Raw genomic sequence first — 14,178 nt, forward strand, 5'->3', positions numbered from 1 at the left:
AACCTGTGAAGCTCTGGTGAACTCCATGCCCAAGAGGGTTAAGGCAGTGCTGGAAAATAATGGTGGCCAGACAAAATATTGACACTTTGGGCACAATTTGGACATTTTCACTTAGGGGGTGTACTCACTTTTGTGGCCAGCGGTTTAGACCTTAATGGCTGTGTGTTGAGTTATTTTGAGGGGACAGCAAATTTACACTGTTATACAAGCTGTACACTCACTACTTTACATTGTAGCAAAGTGTCATTTCTTCAGTGTCGTCACATGAAAAGATATAATAAAATATTGGCAAAAAAGTGAGGGGTGTAGTCACTTCTGTGAGATACTGTATAACCAGGAAAAAAATAAAAAATAAATCACACTGTATATAACACTTTGTATTTAAGGTTATTTTATAATTGATTTATTTTTCTCACCCAATCCTTCAGGACTCTGTAAATACCCTTTACACAAAATGTCTTCAATTGCTGTTGAGGGACTCTCGTCTGGTAAGCTGTTTTATGAACTTCAGTACTTTAAAAAAAAACTGTAATACTGACTTCTTTACTGAAGCTTATTATGTAAAATGTCTCAATTTCAGAAGGTTTTGGCGAGACAGGAGATACAGATGACGCTACTCAAACAAGCAGTGGAGGTCAGTTAAAAATGCACCGCTGTGTTTTTCTCTATCTTTTAAACATATAACTTTGCCCAAATTTGTTTATCATTTTATTCCTTTATTTTCAGATGTACATTCATCATGGCATCCATGATCTACTCTTTAGTTATGTGGGGACTCTTGAAGCAAGTCGGGTACTGATTTACCATTAATTACCTCATTTTCACCTTATTGTGTGTTTTAATACTACATAATGTTTATTTATTTATTTTAAAGAAATGTTGTAATGCTCTGTATGGCTGTTGTAAAAGTTGGTGATCACTGCAGTGACGCATTATTTCCCTTTATTAATGTACTGTTTGTCTTGACAGGATGCAGCTTTCAACAAAATAACACGGTCCTTACAGGATCTGCAGCAGAAAGAGCTTGGTGTGAAGTCAGAGTTCAGGTGAGCCGTTCTATCACTAGGTGTTTTTCATTAGAGTTTGCTAAGCCAAATCACTACTACTATTTTTCATTATTTTTGAGTTATTAGAGAACTGTAGACTAGCACCGTAGGAAGGACCTGAGTCCAGAATATCACAGAGACATGCAAAATGACAGAAAAAAATCTGGCATTACTGTACAAAATGTCTGTTATTTAAAACAAGCGTTTTGAAAAGAATATAGAGATTCTGCAAGAGTATTAAATGATTTAGTGATTATTTGTTACTTCTCTCTCTCTCATAGTATTAATATTCCTCGTGCTAAGCGGGAGTTGAGTCAGCTGAACATCTGTATGTCTCCCCAGCAGAAACTACTCTGCATAAGGAAGGTTATTTTAACCATTATGCAATCAACCAGACACCGAGATACAGGTGTTGTGACCACAAACTTTCCTTTCTATCATTGTGTGTGTGTGTGTAGGATTGTCTAAATTTCCTCTTGCTAACCGGACTGCTTCTGCACGGCTCCAGTAACTGGATTAGGCAGTGTACGCTCATTCCCAAACAATTAGTCCTCTGTTTCACCCCAGTCTTTAGTTTTCTTAAGGCAGAGCCCTGGCAGAACAACAACACATCCAGTATGTGTAAACTAGAGGAATGCTCTCCTAATGTCTGTTTGTCAAACAGCTTGTTTAGTCATTTTCACAATTTTGCCAAAACAAGGCACTGAAGGCTGAGAGAAAAACTGTTAGTCTGGCACAAGAGGTTCTGTCCATTTGTATGTTGTTCAGTGCTCGTTTTCTTCGGGAAATATTTCGTTAAATGGGTCATATGACACTGCTAAAAAAAACACATTATTTGGTGTAATGCAATGTGTTTATGCGATTTAAGGTTCAAAATACACATTATTTTCCACATACTGTACATTAATTTTGCTCCTCTATGCCCCGCCTTTCTGAAACGTTTCGATTTTTACAAAGCTCATCGTTCTGAGAAGCGAGGCGTGCTCTGATTGGGCAGCTATCCAGCGTGTGACGGAAATGTTACACCCCTTACCGTATTGTGATGCCGTGTCCTGGCGTGACGACACAAAAACAATAAAACACATTACAAACGAGGGACATCCATTGGGGACATAATTACTGGTTATAATGACTTATACTGTCTTTTTACGCATCGCATTGCATCGCACCGTGTAAACATTACCATGTCTGCATTTGTGATCAGAGAAACAACAAACAACAAGCGCTGCTCTACACAGCTCAAAACTCGCGTTTGAATCGTCAGTGGCAAATTCTTTAAATAAGAAAACATACTTACAGGCTGTGAGTCTGAAGCGCCAGACTGTCCTTACAAAGTTGGAATTGCCCCACTTTATAGAAACAGTCTTTGTGCAAGCCAGCATTGTAGGTAACTCTCCCAGTTTCAGGAAACAGTCCTATACGCTGCACACGCTCTAATATTTGGGTTGAACTGTTCTGGAACAGTGTTGTAAATACAATTTAACCATTGATTTCTAGTGGTGTTCTCTTTTGGAAGCCCAAACAAAGTAGTTTCGCTTTCACAATGAAACACAGCATCTCCACGACATGCTCCGGCGGCAGCAACAATACTACAGCGAGAATAATAGTTCCGCCTTCTTTTATTGCGTAAACATTTGGGCGGTGTTTTGCAAATCTTCCCATACCGTGGCGTAGACGTGGGGACAAGTTTAAATGAGCTGTTTTAGGGGGGCGTGGCAGAGTCTTAACTTTTATATAGAATATCTCTTTGGTCAACTTCAGGGATCTTATCTATGCACAAACAGCTTGTAACACTCCAAAGAGAAAGGAAAACTTGAATGCGCATCATATGACCTCTTTAAGGTCATATATTATGCCTTATTTAGCCTTGTGGACAATTCTTGGTAACATGTCCAGGCATTATTTTATTTTATTTTATCATAATATAAATTAATATTATTCATCACTACAATAATAATAATTGTTGTATTTTATTTTATTTATGCAGAATTATATTGAACCTAATATATTTTTTTTTAAGGGCTAATTGTCATAGTAATGTAAACAATCTCTTTACCCCTGAAAAAGGCCTATCTTCTTTACAGAAAATAAATAAATAATACATACATACATAAATTGTGAGAGATTCACCCATAGAGAAAGAAACAAAAAATGGCAACTTGCACAGGATTTATGTTTTTGTTATTTATTTAATTATTTTCACATTTTGATTCCTTGTTTAAACATTCATTGTGCAACGAAATTGTTAGAATTGTAAAGGCATCTTTACACAGCCGATTTAAGGCTGCTCTAAAGCGGATCTGTGTCTGCTCAGAATTCAGTGTAAAGACGCAATGCCGCATAAAAGCAGACCTAAAATACGCCGGGTCTGACCCACCTCAGTCCCTAGTATCAAAGGCGACGCAATGCTGTTTTGATTCAGTGTAAATGAAACGCGAAACAGTGCCGCTCTAAAGCAGCGTCGTTGTCATGACAACCCAAAGGACGCCTGTCAGTTCGAGCCAAAAACACGTAAGCTAGCTCCATATCTTTTCATACCTGTCAAGCAGGGGCGGAGCCAGACGATGTAAACATTCGGGGGCTTAGCCCAAACCTAGGGGGGTCCGGGGGCATGCTCCCCCGTGGAGATTTTTTCCCAATTACGTCAGCTAAATGCACTATTTTTCAGGCTGTTTGAGATAATAGAATGCCTAAAAATCTATACACTATCTGGGAAAATGATGATAGTTACTCAGTAAAAAAAAAAAAAAAAATTCAATATAAATTCAAATTCATACAAGCTGAGTGATGACATCATTTTTGCCACGCTCACCTTCGCGCTCGTGCGGACGCGTGGAGTACCGTCGGACACCACGCACGGTAATAGAGCTTTTGTTTAATTTTTTGCAGCTCCTGTCAGAAAGACTGAGAGGAAATTAGACAAAGTTGAAGTTATTTTAAAAAACCTAAAAGATTCGGGGCTTTTGACAAAACATTCGGGGCTTACGCCCAATTAGCCACCCCCCCGCTCCAATCTTTTAGCTAACGTTAATAATAATAATAATAATAATGTCTACCAATAGGGGAAACAACTGGTCCGACAAAGAAGTAAAAGAGCTTATTTTAATAAGAGCAGAGGAAGAAATTAACCGGCAAATTGACGGAACCGTAAGAGACAGCAATGTGCACTGTACTATTGCTGAGAGACTTCGACTTTGCGGTGTGCAGAGAGATAAGAAGCAGGTTACGGCTAAGCTCAAAAGTCTGAAATGTTTTTACCTAAAAACAAAAGACCACAACGAGTGGAATGACTTCCAGATCATTCGCTTATTATGATCTGTGTGATAATATCTAGCTAACGCTAGTATCAATAATTTTCTTTTGTTGTGTCTACGCCTGAGTGACTTTCTGGCTCTTTGAAACTAATTTCGGCCTCTTTTAATCGTGCGGCGATGTCCCCGATGCAGTAATTCATAATTTATTTTAAGTGTTTTGTCCAGTTGGAACAATTTTGTTAAGAAAAAGAAAATAACTGTCAATACCACAGAAGCTAACATTGTGACAAACGTCCAGCTCAAGATACACTGTAGCACGCGCAGGAAATTTAAATTTAATGTCGTTACATTTTAAAATGTTGTGTTTTTATTTATTTTGTGTTTATTTCGTTTTATATTACTTCTTCTTTTTTATATTTGTTATTTAATTTTATAGCATTTGTTTTTAAAATTGTAGTTATTATAAAAGGTATATGTTTCCCACAATTTTAATTCCTGTGTAAATGCATTTATGCTGCTTCAGAACAGCATTAAACGGTCTGTGTAAATGCACATTTTCGTGGTTTTATGCCGCTTCAGGTTTGGTTTCAGTGCCGCCTTTGCTGTGTAAAGATGCCTTTAGATGCTCAAACAATAAAGTAGTAGTGTCCTTCATTAGTTGAACTAAAACAATGAAAAGAATTTAGTCTTTTTGGTTAAAATTGCAATCTGTTATTTATTTATTCTGAAGCAGAATATACAGTGCAGTTGTGCTTAATTGTATGTTGTTTACATGCTGCTACAAAACTTTGAATAAACTGAAGATGAAAATCTTGCACATTTCCCCAAACCCAGCATCTATTTCTTCCTGTGAAGCACTCACTGTAGCATTGCAGTTTGGTGGATTGAACACTCAGATTAACAGTTTATGAAAAGCTCTTGTGATTTATGTGTGCAGTATGTATCAGACACTCAGTTCATCACAGTGATTTAACCTTTTGTGTCTTTCAGCAGTGAGCATTGAAGCCATGTGTGCTGATGATCTCCTGTTAGTCATTCTCTATCTGCTAATCAAAACAGAAATCCCTAACTGGTGAGTTGAGTGCTGTGTTTTTTGCAGCACAGTTACAAGAGCAGTGATTTAGTAATTATATATCTTTAACGGTCTGTCGAGGACTTCATTGTGTGTGCAGAATGCTAATATTCTGATGTTTTCTTCAGGATGGCGAATCTGAGTTACATAAAGAACTTCCGCTTCCGTACGTCCAGTAAGGATGAGCTGAGTTACTGTCTCACCTCGTTTGAGGCTGCGGTGGAGTACATCAGCCAGGGAAACCTCACCCAGAGCGCTCTGGTAAGAGATACAGCTTCATTAACAATGCTTGAGACAGTCACATTTTGGTTCAGGTTCAAGTAGTGATGATAATCCAACAACTAGTGGACTGAATACTCCTCAAAATACTGCAACAAGAGGTTAAAGGGGTCATATGACGCTGCTAAAAATAACAATATTTTGTGTATTTGGTGTAATTCAAACAAAACATATTTTCCACATACTGTACATTATTGTTACTCCTCTATGCCCCACCTTTCTGAAACGTGTCGATTTTTACAAAGCTCATAGTTCTGAGAAGTAAGGTGTGCACTGATTGGCCAGCTATCCAGTGCGTTGTGATTGGCTGAATACCTCAAGCGTGTGACGGAAATGTTACACCCCTCACTGTATTGTGATGGCGTTTCCTAACGCCGACGAGACTAAAACAATAAAACAGCGCCCCCTACAGATTAAAACTCCTTACTGAGCGGGCATTAGGACCCGGGGGAGGCTGCCGCTGCATGTGTTATTACTGTATAATCTATCACACACTGAACGCATCATTCCGTACGTGCTTCCACAGATTAAATGCAGCGATCCAAAAGAGTGAATCTAATCATCATTCAGACAAAACTTTGCTTCAAGAATGAGCCACAGTGCTGATGTGATCTGATCACTAGCACACCCTGAGCACATGTGAGTTAACATATTCCTCTTATCGGCAAGACAGATCGGCATAATTTTTCATATTGGGCCGATGCCAATATTTACATTTAAAGCCATTATCGGCCGATTCCGATATCAGTCCGATAATATCGTACATCCCTAATAGTAAGTACATGTAGTTAATTAATATTACTCTGTACTTAAATGCATAATTACATTCTAACAAGGACACCTTAAAATAAAGTGTAACTGGAACAACTCACCCAAAAATGACAAAAGAGATCTTTAGCAGGATGTGCACCCTGCTCTTTTCCATGTGATACAAGTAGGTGTTTTCTTTATTATCGTCTCAGTCTTCGTTGAGCTCAATGTATGGCTGTACGATTAATCGAAAAGATTCAGAACTTCAGAACTCTAACTGACGTAATTTTCCCATGTCGGTTATTTCGGCTTTAAATCCTATTAATTCTTTCCCCTTAGAAACAAACTCGTGTCAGATTCATGTGTAGTCGGCGCTATACAGATGTGAATGTTTCACTCGTGAGTGGCGATATCTATGAGTCAGTTCTAAAATAGTGGACCAATCATAAGACTCCGGAGGCAGGGCAAGCGTTTCAAGCTTTTGGTTACAGTAGCAGGTTGGCATGACAACTTTTTTATTTCACAGCACTTTCACGGAGTAGGCATTCTGCAATCCGTTTTTTTTTTTTTTAAAACATTCCTGAGCGCTGCATCTCGCGGTTTTAGACACAAAGACACGTTCTGTGTGAATGGCCAGTAAGAACCTAGAGTAAATATGCATAGAGAGTGACAGGATAAGATCACTGAGATGCTGCCCTGCTCTTTCTCTTAATCGGTAGTGTTCGAAATGCGCCACTTCCGGTATTTTGCCGGTTAGTCGACGCGAGCAAAATGAAGTCGATGACTTTTAATAATCGACTAGTCGCGACAAATCGCGACAGCCCTAGATTTAACGCTATGTTGTCACCTAGTTGGTGAGACGCAATGCTATAAAGTACATAAACATGTCCCTGTGTTTTACTCTCACAATGAGCTTATCATACTCGTTTGCTACATTAGTAGGGCTCTATGATTTCCCACGATGCACAACACAGAATTTGTGAAAATATATTATTCATTATTATTATTTATTCTTTTTATGTTTACATTTGGAAAAGCTCTGCTTTCTGCATAAACCTGTTCCTGTTGGATTGGCAGTAGCTTGTTACCCTACACAGTTACCTTGTTTATTTTCTCAATTCAAGTTATATATTTTTTGTTCTATTTGTGTTTAAGTTATTTATAATAAGTGGCGTGAAGTTCACTGTTAAGTGCACTGATGCCAGACTCATTTTGAATGATAAAGTTTTTTGTTAAATACCCTACCTCCATTACATAGGCCTATGTTTGTCACATCATTATAAGTGTTTGATCACCACATTTGAGTTATCATTGCAAAAAATGTGTTTATGTATATATATTTTGTTTATGTATGTACTGTATACAACACCAGTCAAAGTTTGGACACACGAATGGTAAATGTGTCCAAACTTTTGACTATACTTTACTATAATATTCAATTCAAGTTCAATTCAAGTTTATTTGTATAGCGCTTTTTACGATACAAATCGTTGCACAGCAGCTCTACAGGAATTTAAGTTTCCACAATATATTTATATATTGCAGAACCTTAATATATTTAACTTATGGCAAAATTTGGTAATTCTCTTGCTCAATTCATGTAATATAGCCTACACATAAAGAATATCGGCCGGTATATCAATATCAATCTCTTTTTTTACTCCCTAATATCGGTATCGGCATTGACCCCAAAGAAAAACATATCGGTTGGGCTCTAGTACTTTAATATTGATGTTTTTCAAAGAATTTAAGTTAGAAATTCCCGTATCATGACCACTAATTCATGTACTTTGTCAATAAGATAAAAGTGGGGTTTGTTCAAAGTTGCTGTTATCCACTCTGTAAAAAAAAAAAAGAAAAAAGTTGAGCCAACTTAAACTTTTAAGGCAAACAGCTTCAGCAGATTTTTGAGTTCTCTCAACTTATTTTTGTAGGAGATTCTCAGCTTTTTGTTGTATAAACTTAAAACAACAAGTTGAGAAAACTCAAAAATCTGCTGAAGCTGGTTGTGATGTACGTTTACTTGTAATTTAGTAGTATTTCAGCAATGTAACAGTACTTGTACTTAGGTACACATTTTCAGTACTCTTTCCACCACTGATTTCAAGCAATCTTTGATTTCAATTGTTCAATATATTAAACAAATAACCATATGTTTCCTTCAATTAGTTCAAAATCACAAAGATAAGAAATGCACTCTTTCATTACAAAAAAAAAAAAATCCACCTATAATAGTTGAATAGCTATATTTAAAGTACAAACCTTTAATGAACTATAAATAAAAAAATAAATAATCGTTCAGTAATCGTAATCGAGGTGAAGTGTTCAATTAATTGAGGTTTTGATTTTAGGCCATATCGCCCAGCCCTAGCTCAATGTGAATTTGTAGCTCTGTGCCCTCACAAAACTTTATCATTTGCATGTGTTTTTTTTTAAGTTGTGGGGTTTGAAAACTTTTTAACAATAACTCAATTTGGTAGTTGTGTGCTGTGTGAAAGTTTCTGTGCACACACACATCATGATGCTGGTCAGCAAGTGCATAAGTAATAAATTGAGTTATTTTACTGCACTTAAACTGTCAAATGCACACAAACGTGTCAGAATTACTGTCTTTGAAAATCCTTGAAATCCATATTTTCAATAGGAATCCACAGGATCAGGAGTTTCATGTGAAGTTTCCCCACACATATTTTGATCATTCACTACTCTTGACTGAATAACTTTACATTAAAATTTACTCAAGATTAATATGTATATTGATTTTATACAGTGAAGGCTATGCATTTTTTTAAACCTCGATTACCTTATTCAATTTATGTAGAATTTCTTATTTCTCATAGACCTACCTGAAACAAATCGTTGCAAAGCAGCTCTACAGGAATTTAAGTTTCCACAATATATTTATATATTGCAAAACCTTAATATATTTAACTTATGGCAAAATTTGGTAATTATCTTGCTCAATTCATGTAATATAGCCTACACATAAAGAATATCGGCCGGTATATCGATATCAATCTCTTTTTTACTCCCTAATATCGGTATCGGCATTGACCCCAAAGAAAAATTTCTTATTTCTCATAGACCTACCTGAAAAACCCTTTGTTGTATTGTATTTATTTGTCCTGTTGTAATTTGTTTGTTTGTACTCTATTACTGTTTACTTGTGTTCATTAAATTTGGGAACTTTTTTAAGTACATTGCTGGGGTCGACAATATAATTGGCCCGGTGGCCCGGACGTACTTTTAAAACCGTCAGGGCCACCAGATCGCTCCAACCACTAGCCCGGTGGGGCCAGTAAAAATAATGCCTCGATTAAAAAAAGTCTAATTTCACATTAATTACCTGTGGTTCTGTGTTTTGATTTCTGTTAAATCGTCTCGGTAACCACCGCTAACACGTTACGTGATCCCGACAGCCTTTCACGCTCCGTCTGCACCGCCACCGCCTTGCTCGCTCCCGCGGTTACGCGCGCAAACTGCACACTGCTGCTCAGCACCTACCTATAGCTACTATTAAGCTAGGCTACATGTTTCTGAAACCCACATCACCCGGCCAAACGCCGGGTAAAAAAGAGAAGGCAAGGAAGAGAAAATCACCAGAGGAATTGAGGGAAAGCGAAAGGGAATACGAAAAGAAAAGGCAGAGAAAGTTTCAGCCCCAGTGGTGAGACCGCTGGAATTGGCTGGGCTTAGGGGTGTGCGATATGACGATTTTTGATCGTGGACGATAAAAATGTCTCCACGATCTGCTTTTGAAGAAATATCGTAGTATCGTGCTACAGCACACATTATGTCAAATACAGTTCTGGCGCCTCCGTCTCTATGTACTGTACAACACGACATACAGCAGTAGAGTTACTCTGACAGGACACTGCACTTATTCGCGATCGCAAAAGTACATTATTTGCACACAAGCCTTGCTGGTTAAATGTTTAATTTGCGCGCTGGTCTGTCGTGCGCTTTTTCTGAGCGCATACACCTGAAGCACGCGCACTAAAACGCCTGTCTAACAGCGCCTGATTACTCAACTAACTTATTTTTTGCGCTAATACTGTCAAAACACACAAGATTTACATACAGACTCAGTTGGTTATCTCTAAAATGAAAGTAAATAGTTAAGAGAGAAACGGATGCGTGCCTGTATATTAGATGCGTGCAGCTCTTAAAGGGACAGGACACTAAACATGCTGTCGACTGTCATTAAAGGGATAGTTCACCCTAAAATTTCATTTCTGTCATTATTTACTCACTCACATGTTGTCCCAAACCTCTATTAATTTCTTGTGCTGAACCCAAAATAAGATATTTTGAAGAATGAGGGTAACCAAACAGTTGCTGGTCCACATTGACTTTGATCGCAGGAAAGAAAAATCCTGTGGAAGTCACTGAGGACCAGCAACTGTTTGGTTTTCCACCTTCTTCAAAATAGCATTTATGTTCAGCAGAAGAAAGAAACTCATTCAGGTTTAAAACAACTTTTGAGTAAATGATGGTATAAAAATAAAACATTATGACAATTGACAGATGACAGAATATTTATTTTTGAGGGAACTATTAATTTAACGTTAACAAAACAACAAAACGCAAAGAGAAAAATCACTCATTCTTGACTGAAAAACTTTAATACAGTTGCTTTAGGAATCAGTCTATGTAGTGTTTTATTTTTATATTTGTTCATTCAATTTCATTGAATGCTCTGCTAAATACACCTATTGTACCTGAAAATAAAGCACTGTTTGTTTTATTTGTATATTATGTGTATTTGTAATTTGTATCTTTGTTCTTATTTTTTAATAAGAAAGATAGAATGATGACAAAGATTTTTATCTTCGCCCACTTTGGCCTAAATATCTGCCATGTCTTTTTTTTTGTTACCTTGAAAGGCTTTGTCTTTCTAGTTTGGCTGTAATGCTCAGACAACTTGTAAAACCAACATGACAAAGAATCGTGATAAAATCGTGAATCGTGATATTTCTAAAAAAAATCGTGATATGATATTTTTCCCATATCGCCCACCCCTAGCTGGGCTACGATCAAGAAAAAAAAAGAGGTTTACTGTGAGCTCTGCAGATCAATGCCCACATATGCAGACAAGTAAGGTTGAGAAAAGTTAACGTGTATGAAACCTATGGTATGAACATAATGTAATGAATTGCTGTGTGAATACGGAGAATGAATCCTATGCAATAGGTTTATTTGCACTTGTTTCATGTTTTTGCACAGTTTTGCTGCACTTTGCACTAAACCTACCTTAAAAAAAAAAAAATGTTATTCATGTTGTTCAAGCAAACTGTTCTTTTTCGTGATTATTGGGATCAATACCCGACGCTTTGACCTGGGCCAGTGAACTTCAAAAGACACTGGCCCAGAGGGCCAGTGGCAAATTTCCCTTATTGTCTACCCCTGCATTGTCTAGGCTAGTATTAGTTTTTGCAGTAATATTGAAACTGGTGTGGAGAATTATTACAATTTATATTAGGGATGCAACAAATGTTCAGCAACTGACATTATAAGCGAAAACGCCAAATTGTAACCAATTTGTACTGAACAATGACGTGACGCGATCAAATAGCAACCAGCATAGAGTGAGATACACACACTCTATATAATGCAGCAAACACGTCTGCAGTGTGGCAGTATTTAAAACTGTCTGAGAAAGACGCAAAACTCATTAAAAGCACCGACAGCCAGAGACTGTTTAGTGTTGCATCGCATGTCTCCGATGAGAAGAGGAAGGGGTGGTTGTTGCTGGTTACTCTATGATGATTCGCGAAATGTTTTGTTGCAGTGGGAAATGTGCGACAAACATCTTCTCAAATTCGTAATGAGAATCATTATAAATTTGTTGTCAACAAAAAGAAGCACTGAGGTCTTCCTGCAGGTTTCCGATGATGATGATGATGATAGTAATTACAACAGCTCTATGAATACATTTATTAGTCATGCAGTGTGAAAACAACCGTGATCTGATTTGAACTCGGCATTATTCAAGAAGAGGGTCTCAAAAATGTCCAGAAACTATTTCACTAATTTATTCATTTTAAGTTAAATTAAGTTTAAATGGTATGAAAAAAATAATTATATCTATCTTTTATATTTAATATTATATATTATAATTGTATATCTATATTTATATTTCCAAAAAAAAAAAAACGGTATAGCAATGTATATTGTTATTGTTAAAATTACTCATACAGTGATATTTATAAAATGTATTATAAAATATGATTTTTTGTAATATATATAATTTAAATTGTTATTGAGAAATTAGTTTGAAGTCCTGTGATAAACCATAGCAGGGTTTGAACATTTAGCCTTTTAGGCACCAGGTGCAATATTTGTCCAATAGGCTTAAAGAAGGGTGCTTAATCCCAGAATGCTGTGACAATTTCTTAGAATCTGAACCTGATTTATAAAGCTACTAGTAGTCTGTTTTTGTTTATAATGTGTAAGCAGAGCTTCTCAGCTGTGAAAAGTGGCTTTGTAGACAATGTGGTCATGAGAAAATGTCCCACTGCATTCGATAGTCACATGCAATCAAGATTTTGTGAACTGACACATACTACACACACCTCCCATTGCTGCATGTCTGTGTCTTGTTTGTGAATGTGTGCTGTGGTCCGCAGGGGTCAGGAGATCGACTGTCCTTCAGACAGAAGGTGGACCTGCTGTCCCAGAATGCTACACCTATAGACCAGCTGTTTGAGGTGAGCACCGCTATAATGCCTGCCTTTGGCTCTTTGTGTAACCAGTTTCAACTTTACTGCCCACTTCCTGTGAACACCATAGGAAGAAATATTATATTTAGTACTCCTAGTAAGAGCTTTGTTTCATAACTGATCACTGAGACATCATTGCCTTATTTGAGCCTTATTTTTGACTGGCGCAAGAACAGGAAGTAAAACCTTATACTAGTTAAGAAAAAAATAATTGTCTTAAAATTGGTTCCTGATTTAAAATGTGTATATATGTGTGTGTGTGTGTGTGTGTGTGTGTGTGTGTATGTATGTATGTGTGTGTATATAAGGGAAAGGGAAGTGGTGTGTGGCCAGGTATGGTGACCCATACTCAGAATTTGTGCTCTGCATTTAACCCATCCAAGTGTACACTCAGTAGTGAACATACACCCGTATGTAACATAATCGTGTTTGGTCTCATACTGTATCGTGTATCTTGTCAGTGTGTGCACTTGCTTGGCCATTTTTAGTGATTAATAGGAAAGTGGGTTTAGCTGAATTCTAGCAGTGATGAGCAGTGGTTACAAGTCCAACTCTCTATCCATTAGGCCACGACTGCCCCCATATATATACAATGATGAATAAGATGAATTGATACTAAGTATGTGTTTGTATATGGACAGCACATTGTGAGTGGAAATGAAGCTGAGGTGAAGCGTTTGCTGAGCGAGAGTGAGAATGAAGAGGACGGGAGGAAGTTATGTCACCCACTCTGTTCCTGTGACGCCTGTGACCGCCACATCTCAGGGTCAGTAAGATTAGAGACAGGTTTGGTGGTATGGTTAGGTTTAAGGGGTTGAGGTAGGGTCAACAGTATAATTAGAGGTTTAACTACAAAATTACAGATGTAATTACTGAATGCAATTTTCAAATGTAAAATTATCTATGTACACATGAAGTGCATTGTATCAAATTATCAGTTTAAATGTAAGTACACAGTAGTAAAGGACACTTAATATAAAGTGGGTCCGTGATCTGAAATTTTGCATTCATTTATTTTAGACAGCACTTACCTGTTCTTCATTCAAGTAGTTTTA

General features: G+C 37.2%; 1 protein-coding gene across 4 annotated transcripts in view; it reads left to right on the forward strand.

Moving 5' to 3' along the window:
• LOC306866503 (ankyrin repeat domain-containing protein 27-like) overlaps positions 1-14,178 on the forward strand; it is a 74,354-nt gene that overhangs the window by 44,192 nt on the left and 15,984 nt on the right. For 2 of the 4 annotated variants that reach the window (XM_079411748.1, XM_079411747.1), the window contains exons 6-14: positions 429-488; positions 581-634; positions 727-792; positions 970-1,046; positions 1,328-1,455; positions 5,294-5,372; positions 5,501-5,633; positions 13,031-13,111; positions 13,765-13,889. In XM_079411748.1, coding sequence (XP_079267874.1) covers positions 429-488; positions 581-634; positions 727-792; positions 970-1,046; positions 1,328-1,455; positions 5,294-5,372; positions 5,501-5,633; positions 13,031-13,111; positions 13,765-13,889 — 803 coding nt within the window. Of the gene's footprint in view, positions 1-428; positions 489-580; positions 635-726; positions 793-969; positions 1,047-1,327; positions 1,456-5,290; positions 5,373-5,500; positions 5,634-13,030; positions 13,112-13,764; positions 13,890-14,178 lie in introns of all 4 variants that reach the window. The other 2 variants (XM_079411745.1, XM_079411746.1) reach the window with 1 other exon arrangement.

This window comes from Barbus barbus, assembly GCF_936440315.1.
Source record: "Barbus barbus genome assembly, chromosome: 48".
NCBI classification, from domain to species: domain Eukaryota; kingdom Metazoa; phylum Chordata; class Actinopteri; order Cypriniformes; family Cyprinidae; genus Barbus; species Barbus barbus.